This window comes from Pogona vitticeps, chromosome 5, assembly GCF_051106095.1.
Source record: "Pogona vitticeps strain Pit_001003342236 chromosome 5, PviZW2.1, whole genome shotgun sequence".
Taxonomy (NCBI): Eukaryota; Metazoa; Chordata; class Lepidosauria; order Squamata; family Agamidae; genus Pogona; species Pogona vitticeps.
In genome coordinates, this window is record NC_135787.1 from 189721250 (window position 1) to 189740397 (window position 19148).

The 19148-nt window shown below is 45.8% G+C and overlaps 1 protein-coding gene across 1 annotated transcript; it reads left to right on the plus strand.

Moving 5' to 3' along the window:
- Positions 1-115: 115 nt before the first annotated feature.
- On the plus strand, positions 116-16451 carry KIN (Kin17 DNA and RNA binding protein). The gene is made up of 13 exons (XM_073002516.2): positions 116-496; positions 2350-2444; positions 3529-3572; positions 3676-3798; positions 5514-5695; positions 6286-6334; positions 8098-8155; positions 9387-9513; positions 11106-11156; positions 13190-13258; positions 14365-14464; positions 15030-15130; positions 16088-16451. The coding sequence occupies exons 1-13, from the start codon at positions 383-385 to the stop codon at positions 16148-16150; spliced, it is 1176 nt and encodes a 391-aa protein (XP_072858617.2). The 5' UTR covers positions 116-382; the 3' UTR covers positions 16151-16451.
- The last annotated feature ends 2697 nt before the right edge of the window (positions 16452-19148 follow it).

The window sequence follows — 19148 nt, forward strand, 5'->3', positions numbered from 1 at the left end:
ACGGCGCCTCTTTTGAGCCGACTCTATGGAAGCTGTCCATCTCACGGGCCATTTCCGGGATCCTGATGACGTCTTTTCCGGTTTCCGGCGGTCATTTCCTCAGAGTCTTCCTGTGCCGTGGAGATGAGAGGCTAGAGCGGCACCCACCCAACCCCCGACAACCCACCTCTTTAGGGGCTGTTTATTCGAGGGAGAAGCCCGGGTCCTCTTTGAGTCTGAAAGGGGTGGCCAAGCGTCATTTGTCAGTCCCTTTAGGACTCTATGGTGTCGGGGGCATGGCTTCTGCTTCCGGGTCATCCCCTCTTCCCGGAAGAGAACGGGGAAATAAAAGGTGCTGTTGAGTTTGAGGGTGGTGTAGAAGGTTGTCTCTTGGGTCTGCATCATGGGGAAGACGGATTTCCTCAGCCCGAAGGCCATCGCCAACCGCATCAAGTCGAAGGGGCTGCAGAAACTGCGCTGGTACTGCCAGATGTGCCAGAAGCAGTGCCGGGACGAGGTGAGAGCGAGGCGTGGAACCTCCAGGGGCAGAAGAAGTCTATCTGTGTGGGCGCAAACAAGGCGTTGGGGCGGGAAAGGGAGAGGTCTTGAGTGTCTGCCCTATTCGGAAGCCCTGTTTCCTCCTCCTAGATGAGGAGTCGTGGGGAATTGGTGGACTTTCAGTCCTTTGGGGGGGGGAATTGGTGTGATCGTTAAGGTGAGGGGCTGGGAGTTCCAGCTTCTGGGCCCCAAGAGAGCACCACGTCTTCTGGGAGCCCCCTTAGCTCTGTCACTTGACTCCCATCTTGTCCAGTCTCACAGGGTTGTTGTGAGGAGGAGGAGGAGGAGGAGGAGGAAGTAGTTCGGGTCACATCATGTGTGCAGCCTTGCGCTTGGTAGAAGTAAGGCAGGGTATCAATGAAGTAAGTAAACAGAGAGACAGGCACCCAGACTCCCTTTGGATGCCCAGGCAACAGGCGCCTGAGCACATCCCATCCACAGCCTTTGGGTTAGACATGTTTCAAGGGAGGGGGCTGGACCTCATGTTGCGGGGTGGTTGTCTTACTTGGCCATCTGGTTTTTATACTTAAAATAAAAGGGGCATCTTCTCACCCGCTGATGGACTCAAGATGCTAGACTATGTCAGAAGAAGGATCCTGTGCTTTCCCTCACCCCCATAGCGGGGATGTCAGCCAGTCTTTGGCTCCACGTCCCAAGTCCGAGTCTTTAGTTGTTGTTGTTAAGTTGTCTCTGACTCTTCGTGACCCCATGGACCAGAGCACGCCAGGCCCTCCCGGCTTCCACTGCCTCCCGGAGTTGGGTCAAAGTCATGTTGGTCGCTTCGCAGACCCTGTCCAGCCATCTCATCCTCGGTCGTCCCCTTCTCCTCTTGCCGTCACACCTTCCTAACATCAAGGTTTTTTCAAAGGACTCTTTTCTTCTCATGAGATGGCCCAAGTATTGGCGCCTCATCCTCAGGATCTGTCCTTCCAGTGAGCACTCAGGGTTGATTTCCTTCAGAACGGATAGATTTGATCTCTTTGCAGTCCAGGGGACTATCAAGAGTCTCCTCCAGCACCACGTGTTGAGTCCAGCATCTTGAGTCCATCAGTCTTTGGTACCAAGTCCCAAACCGGAGTCCCTATTAAAAACAAGCTTCCCCCCCCCCCGAGAAAAAGGGATGGGTGGATTCTGAGAGTCGAGTCTTGACAGCGAGGCCTGGCACTTGGGTCACCATCCCTGCCAGATGGTGCTGGACAGCAAATCCTGTGATCTCTCAGCATCAGTTGTGTTGCTAATAGCAGGTGCAGTCCAACAACATGGGGGGGGGGGGAGAGATCACATTTCCTTTTGCTACACTAGAGCAGTGGTTCCCAACCTTCGATCCACAGATGTTCTTAGACTACAACTTCCAGAGCTCCCAGCCAGCTCAGGTAGTGGCAAAGGTTTCTTGGAGTTGTAGTCCAAGAACATCAGGGGACACAAGTTTGGGAATCACTGCACTAAAGCAGTGGTCCCCAACCTTGGGCCTCCAGATGTTATTGGACTTCAACTCTCAGAAATCCTGACCAGCTCAGCTAGTGGCGAAAGCTTCTGGGAGTTGTAGTCCAAGAACATCTGGAGGCCCAAGTTTGGAGATCTCTGTCCAGGATTCTTACACGGTGCTGTACTTGGACATGGAGAGACCTGATGATGGGGCTGAGGATTTGCAGTCCAGTGCCTTCACAATATCTTCATTCTTGCATTTCCATACCAATCGAACATTTCACTTCTTCCCAATTGCTTGTTTTTTGTGAGGGGGTTGTCATAAAATGCAGCATCAACATGTTTTGCCAGCCCTGTGAAGGGAGCGTTCTCGTTTTATTTTTCTAGAATGGCTTCAAATGTCATTGCATGTCAGAGTCTCACCAGCGACAGCTGCTGCTTGCTTCCGAAAATCCCCAGCAATTCATGGATTACTTTTCAGAGTGAGTTGCCATTGATTTTCCTCTTCCTCTTGTTGCTTTTGTAAGCTTTGATCACAATCTGGAGAAAAAAAGTTAATCCTCGGTATCTCTTAGCTTGAGACTTGCTTTTTGTGACTTCAGAAAATTGGAGTATAGCCTTTATTTTATTTCTTTATTTAAAATATTCTTAACCTGCCTTTCTCCTTGAAAAGGCCCAAGGCGGCTTCTGACAGTTACAAAATGGAATTTAAGTTAGCAACAGGGAGTATCCAGTACTGAAAGGATCAATGAATATAATGCCGAGAAACATAAGCCACCCCAAAACACATTCAGTTGTGCAAATTTTTGTGCCCGCACAAAATACCGCCTCAGTCTGCATGTGCACAGAATATCTACCGCAGACAAGCAGCATTTCCATGTAGTTGAACGGGACCATTTCAATCAAGGAATGGAATATCTTACTCATTGAAGTAAGTTATTAGCCCTCATCCAGATGAATAAAACAAAAAAAAATATATATGTTGTGTTCAGTAGGTTTAGGCAATACCTTTGGAGTTCAATGATAATTTCAACAAACTGGTTTAGCTATTTTAAAAATACGTGGGTGTTCCACAATTTGTAGAAAGACTGCATATACTGAACCTGCTGAGGATTCCAGTGTCATGATTGCATGGGACCAACCTATTCACCACGAGAATATGTTCCTTCTGCTTCTCAGCATCATGGTTCCAAAAAAAAAAACCCCTAATAAAAAGGCAGTGGATTACATTGATTGGGACAAAAAAAGAACCCCAGTGAAAAATGCAGTCAATTTATTGGGACAGTTTTTGCTCTATCCATTTTTTTTAACCTAGGGGAAGTACTCGTATTGGGGAAACAAGTATAACTTGGGTACATTCCTTACAGTTCTTCAGGGGACAAAGCTGTAAAATGCTTGCTTTTTAGGTATGCAGCAAAGTTTGCAAAAAAAAAAAAAGAATAGTTAATGAGTGCCACAATATCACTGCGGTCCAGAAAAAAGAAGCCTCACAATGCCTTTGAGAGATGGGAGACCAAGTGTTTTTCTAATGAAAAGTTACCCATTCTTTCTTTTGTATTCCCCTAGGGAGTTCCGAAACGATTTTTTAGAACTTCTCAGAAGGCGATTTGGTAAATAACTTGGATATGATCAAAGCTTGTTTATTGCATTTCTGTTAAAGCATTTTCTGTCCAGCGTCAAAGCTGTAATTAATAGAAATGTCTCTTATTCTAGGAACAAAGAGGGTCCACAATAATATAGTGTATAATGAATATATTAGTCACCGGGAACACATCCATATGAATGCCACCCAGTGGGAGACATTGACAGATTTTACCAAGTGGCTTGGACGAGAAGGTAATTGTTTTCAGTAGATATGCTTTTAAGGATGCTTGCAATGAAAAAGACATAAACAGTGTCTTGCAAATGCACATTATTCTCATCTTTTATTCAGTGGCTTTCACACTCATCTGACTTATATACATCAAGCAGAACATTTGTCCTCCTCAAAATCTCAATTTTCTTTAAAAACAAATGAAAGATTGGATCCAAAATTCTTGAAACTCTGTAAGCAATATGTGTTGAGATCTGAGAGGCCAGAAAGGTGGTCGAATAACTTTCCCTATGCGTCTGGAAGCTATGCCTTTGCACCCTACTCTCCATAGGAAGTTTCTTTTTATCAGCAAGCCCTGAACCGAGTTTAGGAAGAGATGGTATCAAATCGTGGCTCTGCCGTGAAGCTCGGTGGATAATGTTGGATCCGTCACCATATTTCTGCAGAACCTTCCTCTAAGAGGAAGCAGGGAGCATAGCGGATGCACTTTGGTATCTATCTCAAGGCATAACTGGGAAATAGTCATACAGTGGAACCTCTACTTAAGAACTTAATCTGTTTTGGAATGGTGTTCTTAAGTTGAAACATTCTTAAGTTGAAGCAAAATTTCCCATAGGAATGGACTGAAAACCAATTAATCCGTTCTGGCTGTTTTTTTGTTATGTAGAGGTGTGTTCGTACATTGAAGCATTAGTTCCCATAGGAACTAATGCAAAGCTGGTTAATACGTACTCTATCACTAGGGGGAGAATTTTTTTTAACCTAAGATGACCTAAGGTTAAAAAAAGAGCAGGGAAGGTTTTTTTTTCCTGTTCTTATCTTGGATTTCTGTTCTCAAGTAGAAGCAAAATTTAGCAAATGGAGCTGTTCTTAAGTTGGATTGTTCTTAAGTAGAGACGTTCTTAAGTAGAGACCCCACTGTACCTAAAACATTGATGAGCAACTGCTGGTCATTATGGACTCAACCGGAGTCCATCTTCAAGTTCTAGGGCAGTGTCCATTTTCAGAGGCACCCTTGGGAGGCATATCCCATTAAGGCTGAAAGTGAAAGGGTGGTGACAAAAATACTGATCAGTTTTAACATAAAGGTCTTGCTGCCAGTGACTAAGCCATTGACGAGGTATTCCAATCATTTGGAAGTGGGGGCTGCATCTCCCTTCATGAGTCTGCCCAAGTGTTAAGATCCCAAGGAGAGGCCTTTCTCTCAGTCCTACCACCCTCTCAGGTGCCTTTGGCAGGGACAGTGGGGAAGGCCTTCTTTGATGCTGCTCCTAGACTGTGGAACTCCCTCCCACAGGAGGCCAGACTGGCCTCATCTTCACTGCCTTTCCGCAAGCAGGCCAGGACCTTTCTCTTCAGGCCAGCTTTCTCCTAATGGCTGTCTGCCTGAGTGTCTGTCTGACCCCTACATTGGCCTAAGTTAGTGCTGACATAGTGGGCTCCGGTCCCTGGGCTAGAGAAAGTTTAGTTGTTCCTGCCCTCTCTTCCTTCTCCACCCCTTGCCAACAGAGCAGTTCTGTTGGCAGATCCATCAAGGTTGCTGACATGGGATTTCTGCAAGCAGCAGAAGCTTCTGCTTATCCCCAATAGCCTACAACCAGCATATTTCTGAGTCTGGATTGCACTGTGAATTCCTCAATCAGAAAGAGGGAAGATGGTGTGGTGTTCCAGATGTTGCTGTGCAGCAATTCCCCCATCCACATGTTGTACCCCTTACTATTGCACTATGACTCTTCAGGGTATTGTAAAGTGGACGAGACACCCAAAGGCTGGTACATCCAGTATATCGACAGAGACCCCGAGACGATCCGTCGGCAGCAAGAGCAAGAGAAGAAGAAGAAGCAGGACCTTGATGACGAAGAGAAAACGGCCCGGTTCATTGAAGAGCAAGTCAGGAGAGGCTTGATGGGGAAAGAACAGGTGAGCAAAGGATCCTGCATGTCAAAGCTCACGTTAAAACATACAGTAAGATCCCTTGTATCTGCATTTTCACTTATACTCAGTTTGAAAATACTAAAAGAAGAAAACTAGAAATAAATATTTTCATGCTGTTATATACCAGACCCGGCCACTAGAGGGAGACAGAAACCATGTTATGTTGGAAAATATAACATGATCTCTGCCACCCTCTATTGGCTATTTCTGGTAATACGAGGTAAAATTGCTTTTTTTTCCCTGGATTTTTCTTTTCTTTTATCATGCTGTGTATAACATTCACTATTATCTTCCATTTGCAGCCTCCATGGTGGGAGGGCTTGGAACTGATCCCCTGCTGATATGGGGCTCCTCCTATAGTACTTGGTCTTTAGCGTGCCCAAACATTTTTATTGTCTTTAGTTTTTATTTTTATTTTGTTTTTCTATCGGACAGCTGTCCTCTCTGCAAACCATTGTTTAATGTTCTGTCTTCATTCTCAGTTGCAACCAAGCATCTGGGAGCATCCGGTTTGCGATAAAAACGGTTTGTTGGGTATTCAGATCCTGAAATATCTCGGATATATTTTTTTTCAGGAGGAGCCAGTCTACACTGAACTAAACAGGGAAAACGAAGAGGAAAAAGGTGAATGATGGCATACACCTGTGTATTGTGATACTTAGGATGGTAACGTGGACAAGCGTTGCAGTCACTTATTGCATCCTTTCGTATCCTCACATCTAGCATTTTGTCTGCTTTACTGCTAAGCTGTGTGTCCTTTTTAAAATTTAATTTTCTAAGCCTCAGGACTGTAGTCAGCTTAGTAATATGTAAGTGACCCCTGAAGACCAAAACCAGAAAGCGCTAGGTGACAATGAAGCTGAGAATCAGACCTGCCTAGGAGTTTTCAGGAGTAAAATGAATATCTTCCTTCTCGAGTTCACCAATACTCAGCTCTCTTTATGGGCAAGTGTCTTGTGTGTCATTGTTTCTCTGGCTTCTTCTCCCTGCTCTGCCCCCACAAGCCCTTGAGCCTTGCAGAAGACTTCAAGGGGAGGAAGTGTAAAAAACTTCTCGCTGAGATTTTAAAACGGAGCAGGCAAATGGTAGCAAGAATATCTTCTGCTATTTTTTTTTTTCTATGATCCAGTTTTCTGGAAAAGGAAGAGGAAACTCTGTCTCCCTAGCCCTCCATTGAGGTCAGAAGTTTTATAACAAATATGATCTTCTTTTTCTCGCTACCCTAGCAAATTAACTATATAGGATAATTTCCCCAGTTCTTTCTGAAGGAGACGCTGGATATTAAGCTCACACACTGGTTCTTTTCGTTTGGTTCAGTTTTGAGTAGAAGAAAATTTCTTTTTTTACACTACATTTCCCAGAATTCCCTAACCATCATAGCCAGTCTTGTGGCAGAGTTTGTGAGAAAGTGAGTGTGACTTTAATATGCAGTGGATAAAATGCTTCAGGGAGGGACTTATAAAACAAATTGATCTACATTCTCCCTTAGTAGACCACCCCTTATTTGTCAGTTTATCTCAACTGGCACTTATTGTCTCAATCATTTGCTCAGAGACACTGGTAATGAAAAAAAGTGTTTCTGTTTACTTATAGTTCTTCATAGATAAAAACGAACTTCACATTGTGTAAAAAATGTGAGTTTAACTGGTTAAGTAGCTGAACTGCTGACTGACTGTTCTGTGTGTGTGTGTGTGTGTGTGTGTGTGGTATCTGCTGTTTTTCATTCTTAAGTTGAGGTGCTGTTCTTAAGTCGAAGCATTAGTTCCCATAGGAACTAATGCAAAGCTGGTTAATCCGTATCTACCACTAGGGGTTGATTTTTAAATTTTTTTTCTTCTTTTGGCCTAAGGTGAACTTAGGTCAAAAAAAGGGCAGGAAAGGTGGTGGTGGTGGTTTTTTTTCTTCTCCTTTTGGTTCTTAAGTCGAGGCTCTGTTCTCAAGTCGAAGCAACTTTTTGCAAATGGAGCCATTCTTAACGCAAATTGTTCTTAGGTAGGGACGTTCTCAAGTTGAGGTACCACTGCATTTCTAGGATTTCTCTTTTAATATTTTCAGACCTTGGGTAAGTGAATCATCAGATACTGATCCAGCGCATAAAGGGGTCCTACTGTATATCCAACCGCCAGAAATATTTGTTGTTCCCCAAAAAAAGGAAGTCATTTTCTCTAAATGCTAAAGAACGTCACCCTTTCTACCCAACAAGTTCCCTTTGGAGGAGCTGCAAGGCATTGTTCTTTATACCACAAAGCACTGGAGGGGGAAGAAAGGAGGGGTGAGGGCCACTACTCAGGGAAACCCCATTTAATGGCCCCCACCAGCAGCTGTGCAATTGAATGTGTGGGTTCTTTTCCGAGTCTGTGTTGCAACCTTTCTCCTTTCTTTTCTAGTGGTATTTAATTTGAACAAAGGAGCCAGTACTTCGGCAGCTCCCCCTCCGAAAGCCGGGTGAGTGCCTTTTCCTCTTACATACTGGCCACGCAAGGGAGAAGCATCTGCCCCCTTGCATCGGTTTATCTTCTCCAGTTCCCCAGCTCGGCTCGGCTTGCCCATGAAAGTGGGTTTTTGGGACTGTGGCCCTGCTCCGGAAGCAGCTTTGTAGCACAACAGAAGTGCAAGAAAATGCAGACGATGGTGAAACAGGAAACATCAGATAACAGTAATAAGTATGGTCCAGGATTCTTTGCAAGTTTTTGTTTTTGTTTTGAAAGCAACCCAAAATGCAAAACAGTAAAAACAGGTTTTAGGCCTTATCATTGTCTGGAAAGGTCAGAGAGGCATAGCCACCCTCTGATAGAATTGTCTAATAATTGAGTTGGAAGGGGCCCCTTAAGGCCATTAAGTCCAGCCCCCTGCTCAAGGCAGGAATCCAGATCAAAGCAGATCTGACTTCATCTTGAATGCCTCCAGTGTTGGAGGGCTCACCACCTCCCAAGCTCATGGATTCCATTGCTGTACCGCTCTAACAGTTAAGACATTTTCCCTAATATTCAGCTGAAATCTGGCTTCCTGTAGTCTGAGCCTCTTATCCCATGTCCTGCACTCTGGGATGATCGAGAACAGATCCTGTCCCTCCTCTCTAGGACTACCTTTCATGTCTTTGAAGAGTGGTGCCATATCTCCACCCAGTGTCCTTTTCGCAAGGCTAAACCTGCCCAGTTCTTTCTGTCTTTCCTCCTAGGGCTTGGTTTCCAGCCCCCCTGATCCTCCTTGTCACCCTCTTCCGAACTTGATCCCGTTTGTTGGCGTCCTTCTTGTAGTGCGGTGTCCAGAACTAGACATAGAACTCTAGAATGAAAAGGCTCCCATGCCCTCTACCCATGGAAATCCGCCTCGTCTGAATCTGAATCTTTCACACCCCTTTATAGCCCTGCCTTTCTGCAGATCGTAACATTTTGGGAAGGGAGGGTTTTGTTTCATTTTTTTTAAACCCAGACATATGTATTCTGGAGGGTGGTAGCAGAGAATTTGGGATGCATATTTATTGGACTCCAACCCCCATCAGTCCCTGGGCTGGCCAAGCCCAGCAGGAGGGCGTCCACCTCAGCCATGGCTCAAGGAGCACAGGCTTTTGGCCATGGGTGTTAGATTCGTATATGGAACTCTCCTCTGACGGAGAGCTCGCGGCCGTAGCAAAAAGCCCACCGTGAACATCTTGCTTTGTGGTCTCTTTCCGCAGCTTGCTTGGGCCCAGTGCCCTGAAGGCAGCAACGCCAGCCCCGGCAGTGAAGCGCAAAGAGGGCCCTGCCAATCCAGGGCAGTCTAAAGAGAAAAAGAAGAAATCTGCCCTTGATGAGATCATGGAGGTACTTTTAAGATCTGTTTTTTCTCAGAAACTGGAGCGCTGTGTTCCTCAAAGCGCGTGGCTGCTGCCTCTGCTCCTAAATCCAACCTCCTTTTGCTCCCATGGAAAGCAGCAGCTTCGCCCAGTGAAGGCAGAGAGCGGAGAGAGTGGGAAGGGCACTGTTTCACCCAGCATGTCCTGTCCAGTTCTAGGGCAGAGCTGGCTAATGGCCACATACCCTTGGAAGCCCCTCTGATCTCGAAAGAGGGGCCAGGAGCTGGGAATCAAAGCGACCCCAAACTCCAGGTTGTCAGGTTATCTCAGAAAGCTTCCTGGTGGGACCCTCCTGTCTAGAGGGGACCAGTCCCAAGCCCAGCCACGGATGCAGAAAAACATGGATCAGAGCAAACATTAAACACAGCACGGTCTCTGGTTCTCTCCAGCGGTAATGTCATCGTTAGAAACCTATATTTCTCAGATTTTTCTGTTAAAAGTTTTTAATATTTTTCAAATAAGGGATAAGTGAATCAGCAAATGCTGATCCGGTGGATTCAGGGGCTGTGCGGTAGCAGTTGACGGCTGGGGTTTATGTGCGGAATCGGCAGAGAGTGAGAAAGGTTAATGATGTTAATGATTCACTGGCCAGAATGCTATGTCAGTTTGCAGGCGCTTAAGTGGAATCCTGTTAAGTGGGAGCAGCAAATTGCCACTAATTAACAAGGTGTGGGTAGCTTTCTGGTTGACCGTCTCATCCCATAATGGGCAGTGCCTTTTTTTGAAATGTTGTGTACTGTATTTTGTTTTCAAGTTGCTCTTCCTGCTAGGCTCTTAGGGCAACGAGTCGGTTCCCTCCCACTCACCCCACAACACTTCTCCAAAGCAGGCCAAGAGAGAGCATGGCTGGTTCAGGCTCTCCCAGACTCTGCTGGGCACTAAAGAATGGTCAGTGTTAGAGCATCTGGCTCCCGCACTCAGGGTCCTACATCCAATCACCAGCATCTCCAGACTGGGCTGTGGACTACACCTGTCAAGACCCCACCCCCAGAATGCGTCTGCCAGTTAGTCTCAACAGTATATGCTATGGTAGGAAGCAGCCTCCTGAGTTCCAGTAAACACTGAGCCACATTCAAAACTCAGCAAAGTCATTTGGAGGAATGACACCGCTCAGAATTCCCTCATCAGCATGGCTGGGATCCATACTGGGTGGAGGTCCTGGGAGCTATAGTTCCATAAATTGGTTTTACCAGCTCGGATTGCTGTCTGTCTTTCTCAAATGGAAAATTGAGCCCCCCCCAAAAAAAAAACACCAATCAATGTGGATGAAAACTTTTGGGGACCTTTCTAGGAGTTATACCCGGGTGTTCGGAGCAGCAGTTCAGTACCTACTGGTCCATGTTAAGGAAGTCAAGAGTCTAGTGGATTGCTTTTTTTTCAATTGGGAATTTATCTTTCCTTTGGCATTCCTGCCTTTCTGGAAGTCGTGAAATTGAAACCATTGGACGGCTGTCTTGAATTCTGGGATGTTTGGGTGCTCTCGTCAGAGTGATGTTGTTATTCCACTGAACTAGCCTTCCAGGCCAAACTGAGCCATTGAAATGTTCTTTATTCCCTTAGTTTGAAGAAGAAAAGAAGAAATCCACGCGAACAGACTACTGGTTACAGCCTGTACGTTTCCTAACGGTGATCCGCATGATGTCATTTCTCCCTTTTATGTCAATTCTTTTACTGTGGTATTGCATCCTGGAATGACAGACTGGTTTGCCTCTGTACTGTTTCTGAACCAAAATGGGAATCGTTCAGCCGTAGATCCTGTGTTAAGCCAGGAATTAGATCAGGTGGTCTCTATGATTGATTGATTGAGCTTTTAGACAGCCCAGCTTAGTGAAACATTGTTCGGGATGATTTACATACTTGAACAAAGATACAACAATTATTTATGGTAGATAATAAAAAACAAAATGCACGATACCACAAACTGAAACGAAACAAAGCAAACATCCCTTTCAACTCCAAATTTCTTTGTGCCCACATCCCACCAGATCTCAAGAAGTTCTAATCCTTGCCTCAGTTGTGGTCATTGACTTGTGTTGTCATGTTGCCTCCAACTTAACAACCACCCCATAAATGAGGCACCTCCAAAATATCCTGCCCTCTGCAGCCCTGTTCGGCTCTTGCAAACTCAAAACTACAGAATAGTTTCATAATTTTAAAAGAAACCAGGGGCTGAAACCACAATTTTATCCCAGTAGCTGATTTTTAATTTGAACTAATTTTACATCACCTTCGTTGGATGATTATACCCTGGTGAGATTCAGGCTGCAGAACTTGAGGCCAGATAGAGCTGGTGAGCAATTAAAAGTGCCACGAATCTTTTTTTGTGATTTCTGCCGTAATGAAAGTAAAACAGCGTTTGTCTGGAAGTTCTAACTCCCTATACAACATAATTGTATTCCCTTTTTCCTAATTCCTAAAATGAACTGGCATTTTCAGTTTCCTCCTACAGGAAGCAAACGAGAAAGGGACCCTTAGCTGGACGGATTATGGCAGGTTGCATGTGGTGAGATTATAGAATCATGGGAGTTGGCAAGGGCCTCTAAGGCCAACCAATCCAACCCCCTGCTCAAGGCAAGAATCCACATCAAAGCAGATCTGGCAGATCTTTGTCCAATTTTCTCTTGAAGGCCTCCAGCATTGGAGCGCTCACCACCTCCCGAGGTCATGGGTTCTGTTGTTGTACTGCTCTAAATAGTACGACAATCGGTTGTTGTAGATTTTCCGGGCTGTTTGGCCGTGTTCCAAAGGTTTTTCTTCCTAACGTTTCACCCGTCTCCGTGGCCAGCATCTTCAGAGGACAGTAGTCAGAACTCTGTTTGTGTTCCTGTCCTCTGAAGATGCCGGCCAAAGAGACGGGTGAAAAGTTAGGAAGAAAAACCTCCAGAACACAACCAAACAGCCTGAAAAATCTACAACAACCACCAGATCCCGGCTGTAAATACATAGTACTTTGAGAATACATAGTACGATAATTGTTTGATATCAGGTTTTTCCTGATATTCATCTGATATCTGGTTTCATGTGGCTGATTTTTATATGTCCTGCACTCTGAGATAATCAAGAACAGATCTCTCCTCAGTCTTCTTTTCTCAGTTCTTTCAGCCTTTCCTCATAGGACCTGGTTTCCAGTCCCCCGATCATCCTTGTCACCTTCCTCTGACCTTGTTTCAGTTTATTGGCACCCATCTTCAAGTTAGGTGTCCAGAACTGGATTCCAAATGAGGCCTCACCAGTGCTGAACAGAGGGCGACTAGCACTTCATGAGATTTGGGGGCTATAGTTCTGTTCATGGAGCCTAAAATAGCATTGGCCTTTATTGCAGTCACATTGCACGGTTGGCTCATATTGAGCTTGTGATCTACAACAATTCCAAGTTCCTTCTCGCTCGTAATATTACTGAGCCAAGTATCTCCCATTTTGTAACTGTGTGCATTGAGTTCCTTTTTCCTACATGTAGAACTTCGCACTTCTCCCTGTTGCCTTATAGTTAGAAACGAGAAGCCTGGCCTGTTCTTTAGAGCCATCAAATTGCATCAACCTTGTAGCAACCCTTCTGAATTGTTGCAGCCCTGACCTCGGAAAAGTCCCGTCCTTCAGCTCGCTCTGCTTCATTCTAATTGGTCTTTCTAATCCTTGTCTTGCAGGAAATTGTGGTCAAAATCATAACGAAGAAACTTGGTGAGAGGTACCATAAAAAGAAGGCAGTCGTGAAGGTGAATGTTTTTATCTTGCACCAAACAAATGGCTGGTGTCAGGGTGGGTCTGTTTTGTTTTTTTCTTTTGCACAACAGGATGTGGGAGGCATGTGAGAACAAGCGCTGGATGAGCAAAGGATGGGTTCCCATTCCTAGAGTGGTCGCAATGACCAGATAGGTGGGGTACAAATTAAATAAATAAATAAATAAATAAATAAATTCCTAGCTCACATGTGTTCTGGGGAGCGTGGATGGCCTTGGGAGAATTCTACCAGTGAGCCTCCCCGGTAGCAGAGCTCGGCAGCGTGGTTTGGATCTACCACTGGTCTGGTTTGGCTTGTGGCTACCTCTTGCAGAATTTCCCTGAGTCGCATAGAATTCTGGGAGTTGTAGTCCAGAAAAAAAATAACTTCTTAAAGTTGTTGGCAGACCGCTCTTAGTACAGCAGGACCTGCAATATCCGTGGTGGATCAGGTTCCTCGGCCTCTTGCAGATGCTGGAAGTATCAATTGCTATGGATTGCATAGTCTCTGGGTCCCTTTAGTAGCTAGTTCTGGTAAAAACACCCAGGAATTCTGTATAAATATGTATTTCTGGGCAGGGAGCAGTGTTATTCAGTATTTTCAGACAACTGACGAGTGATTCGGTGGATACTGATCCTGCAGATGGGAGGGGAGCTCCTTGCTGGCCAGCAGGTTCCCATGGGAGGGACGGAGGGTTAACTGCAGCATAAGCCTTACTTTCACATTACACGCTCAGCCAGAGATGGGGAACATGCGGCGGGTCCATCAGTTTGGGGACTGCCTTTCCGGTCACCCCTGCTCACTCGTTACGATGTCTGCTTGCAGCCCCGGCCAACATCTGGAGGGCCACATGTTCTTTTGCAGTTCCTAAGAAGTGGGGACACCTGGCTAGGTTATAGTTGTTCCCTTTCCACACACACACGCACACACACACACACACACACACACATATGCGTACACACACACACACACACACACACCGGCAAAAGGTGAACTCACTGATCTGTCCCTTGAACTGGTGTGTCTTCGTGTAGAGTAGACCTTCGGTCTAGATGGCCGGGGTAGAAGTCTAATAAAGAAATAAATTAATTTGTGTGACAGGAGGTGATTGACAAGTACACAGCCGTGGTCCGAGTGCTCGATTCTGGCGATAAACTGAAGCTTGACCAGACGCATCTGGAGACGGTGATCCCAGCGCCAGGTAAGCCGTCTTCCCGATGCAACTGGCACACGGGCGCAGCGGGGCTCTGCAGACCGTCATCGCACAATAGTAATTGATATCTGTAAATTAAACTGGAAAGATGCCTCTTCCTCCCCTTGGGCAAATGCAAATCATGGCAAAGAGTTTTGAGAAAAAGAGTTTGAAATAACTTTTTTCAGGTTTATTTTAAAAGCTCTAGTCCTCATGATTGGGTGGCAAATCTTTAAAATGGAGCTATTGCAATGAATCGTAGTGAAAGGACAGAAAACTTTTGGCACTCCAGATGTTTTGGACTACAACTCCCAGAATTCCTGCCTGCATTGCCAAGGATCAAAGACTTTGGGATGATGATGATTGGTCCAAAACGTGGTGTGGCCAGAGGTTTGCCACCACGGTCTTAATGAATCTTTCACGGTTGACCAGTAGGGGGCACCATTCTTACAATTTTGATTTAGCAGTAACTAATCCATAATTTTCAAAGTCTCTGCAGGAATAGTCAGGCTTGTGATCTCAGGCACAGTGGCTTGCTTAGCATAAGGCAAATTCTCTGATGTTCACATTCCAGGCAAAAGAGTGCGGGTTTTAAACGGAGGTTACAGAGGGAACGAAGCCACTCTGATCTGCATCAATGAGAAGACATTTTCGGCAACTGTCGTTATTGAGTCTGTGAGTATCTCTGAACATTCATTATTGGTACAGCAGTTTGTCTAGAAATGAGCAGCATGACTAGTCGAGCCTATAGCCGTTTATTCAGGAGCAAGTGGCACCATTTCTGAAATCCCATATGGGAGAAGGATGGAAAGTAAACGAAATAAATAAATGGGAAATGGAGACTGACCCTCAGTGGATGAGAGATGAAAATGCGGACCTACAGCATGTAGGTCCCTGATGTGAGAAGCCTCTCTAGGTGGTTCTAGGGTCTGATCCTGCAGTTCTATGGTGGTTGACCTCTTGCCTTCCTGATAGTACGGAAATTTAATCTTTTCAGCCAGCGTGGCCAAAGCTCAAGGGAGTAAAAAAAAAAAAAATCCAAAACATGAGAACGACTAGTTTAGCTTAAAGGGAAACATGCTGTCTTCATTCTGGCAAAAAAAGGCCAGCTACCAAGTCTGCTGCAAGCAGGAAGGGGGGACTTTATTAGGGTGAAGGTGGATTGCTCACCCATCCTCCAGCTCTTATCAAGGGTTCCTGGAGAGGTCCGTGGTTTAAGTATCTGGCTGCAGAGCCAAAAGTTGGGAGTTCGATTCCCCCACTGTGCCTCCTTGATTCGGGGATGGACTCAGTGATGGATCGGGTCCCTTCCAGCTCTGCAGTTCTAAGAGTAAACTAGGCGTCTCTATCCACTGCTCTGGGTTACTAACCCAATTTGACTTCTCTCCTCCTCAGTCCTTGTTCTATCCATCAATGCTTGTGACTGCTGTTTAAGCATACCTGGCTTTCCTGGGCATCCCTCTTCTCTCCACAGGGGCAAAAAATGGAGCCGAGAGCCTTCCTCTCTGCTCTAGGTGGTTCCTCTTTTCTGATGACCTGGAAATTGGAATCGGCCGTGGTCTTTTGGCACACGCTATCCTTTGGAGAAAGCTTAGGGTTTCCTTTTTTTTCCTCCTCCTCCTCCTCCTCCAGGGCCCTCTGAAAGGACGTCAAGTGGAAGGGATTCCGTACGAAGACGTTGCCAAGATGGCCTGAGCTGTTCAGAAGAGCTGACGGCCTCTGGAACAAGCACCATTGAAGGAGGTCCCCCGATTATGTTCCCCCACTGCACTAGACTCCACTGTGTCGGAGGTCTGAGATTTGTATAGTTTTTTTTAAAGCGAGCAGGACTTTTAAATATCTGCCTTTGTTAGCTGCCGAGAGACTCTTCCATAGTGAAACCCTGTGATTCTGTGTATTTAATTTCATTGTCTGAACTCCACACTCAGAAGCTTTCGATGCTTCTGGCCCTCCTTGAAATATATTGCCAGCTGCTAAGTTACTACATCCTTCCTAACCTTTGGTGTAATTTCTGTTTCCTTAAAAGAAAGAAGCAACCCTTCGCCCATTAAGCCACAGGGATCGGTTTTCTCTGCGAGGAAGTTTAAGGGTTGGCGGGGAGGGGGAAGGAAGTGCGCCAAGGATGGGCTTGATTTTATTTATCTCAGTCTTCTTTTGAACTACGAGACGTCCTATTCTGTAGGAATGATGGAAAGGCTCCGAAACGCACCCATCCAAAAGGCACCAGGTTATCTGGCGATTGTCTGCGTCAAGGTTCAGGTGGACCCCTTCCTGCCCATCAGTTCTCTGGCCGTCACAAAGAGCTGTGCTTGCCATTCACCTGTGGTGCCGGCGCCCGATTACCTGCCTACCAGGTAAAAAATGTGCTCCGAGGATGAGAGGTAAACCATTCCTCCAGTCCTGCTCAATGAGGAGATGCCCGCAAGGAATAAATTGGGCTTGCAGAACATGTGAGGCTGCCGAAAGGGCGGTGGCCCCACGGCGCCCCTACATCACCCTCGTGTTTTATTAGAGAGGAAAAAGAAGAATTTAAAAGGTCCAGTTGCTTCCTCTCTAGGCCATGGGGGGCAGTTTTGCTGTATTTCCCCCCCCCAAAGCTGTTTTAAGCCCCACCCACCCCAAAGCCAGAAGGTCATTTAAAGGGACTCAGGAACAGCCCCCCCCCCCAAAAAAATAACTATGTTCCCTGTGTATGCAAGGGAGGCTTTTTCAGTTTAAAAACAAAATTAAGTAAATACACATAAAGAGATCTATTTAATGCGAGGGAGACGAAAGCAGCCACTCCGATCCAGGCCGGGCGTGTATGGTCTTTGGGCCTCTAGAAGCTGCTCAACTGTGGCCAGCATCTCCGTGAATAGGCTGATTTCCTGTGCGCGGCTACAGATGCTGAAGGGGGCAGAGGGAGGGAAGCAGATTTGAGAGAGGGTGCCACTTCCCCCCCCCCCCCGGTTTGAATGTTTGGTCATCATCTTGGGTCGCCGCTTTGGAGTGAGTGATGGTTACGCATCTGGAGAACTCTCTTCCTGAGGCCGTTGGGTGTTGGACTGACCGATTGTTGTGGGTTCTGGCTGTGTCAGAGTCTACCCAGGGCTACCCTGTGAAAGCGTCTGCCCAAGATGCAAATCAGCCTATGCCTGTAGCAATCTGAGGCTTCCCCTTCAACGTGTTGTGACCTAAGAACAGTTGCTGGTCCCTTCTAGAGCGGACCCATTTGAACCAGTTACTGAACAGAGAGAGTCCAGACTTTTATAAACCTCCGCCATTCAGTGGGTCTAACTTAGTTGGAACTGCTAGCTGGATTTAAGCATCTGACTTTTCCTATAGTAAAGTGGGACCCTCCTGTATCCTCAGGGAATCTGTTCTAAGCCCCCTGCAGATGCTGAAAAAAGCAGATGTTAGCAAACGCTATTACTGTATAATAGCAAGCACTAGAGACTAGACCTTGCATGGTCTCTGTCTCCCCCTAGTGGCCAGTTTCAGTAATTTCATTGTTGGAAATATATATTTGGGGGGGCAGTTCTTTTAATATTTTAAAATTTTTCATACCATGTATCAGCAGATAGTGGTCCCGCAGATATGGGGATCCTGCTGTATTTTCTTGCACTGTAGAATAATTTATCCTGGACCTTTTTGATTATTGAAGTCATGGGTTGTGGAGATCGTGAAGAATTGAGTAGGATGCGCCCGTTCTGATGCAAGAACAGTCATGGAGACACTGATGGTGGGTGACGACATTAGGCCAGGGTAACTGTAAAAGCGTTATGGGTTTTAAACATCCTGTTCTCTGCAGCTGATCCTCTGTACAAGTGTTATATTCCTTATACTTATACAGATGTGCAGTGAGCTGTACAGTTATTTTTTAATTGCTGTTCCGAAATGAACCCATGAATCTTTTGACTGTGTGGTGGCTTCTTGAACAATGAACCTGCCACGGGAGGGCCCCTTGAATGTGTTTTACGACAGTGGTGCGAATGAAGTTTTATTTCCAACATTCTCAAAGTTGTCCAGGAACTGAGATGCCTGGGTTGGATATCACACAGAGAGAGGCTTTCTTCCCCACTGATGATGCCCTGACCATCTCTCTCAGGGCTTTTTCTACAACAGCTGGAATGGCATAATCTTTCTCAACATGAACAGAGATTTTAGAGTTTTGGGTGACCTGAAACAATGAAATTCTCAGTCTTCCATTATTGAAACGTGAGCACAGATGGCTAGGGTTGAATGGGGGCAGTGTGTGTGTGTGTGAGAGAGAGAGAGACAGGAATCACAGATGCATCATAGGAACCTGGTCACCTATTTGGGGGACTGCAAACATGGTTCCTAGTTTCATTGCACTTCCAGTGTATAAAGTTCAGCTTCTGGAAATCAGAGTACATTTTGAAACTGAAGTTGGTTGTTTAAAACAGTACTCATCTAGAGTCCTGTGTCCACCTCTGGACACCGTACTTGAAGAAGGATGCCAACAAACTGGAGCAACTTCAGAGGAAGACAACAAGGAGGATCAGGGGACTGGAAACCGACCCTTATGAGGAAAGACTGAAAGAATTGGGCATGTTTAGCCTTGGGAAGAGAAGACTCAGGGGAGATAGGATTGCACTTTTCAAATACTTGAAAGGTAGTCATAGGAGGGGCAGGATCTGATCTCAATCAGCCTAGAGTGCAGGGCATGGAATAACGGGCTCAAGCGATAGGA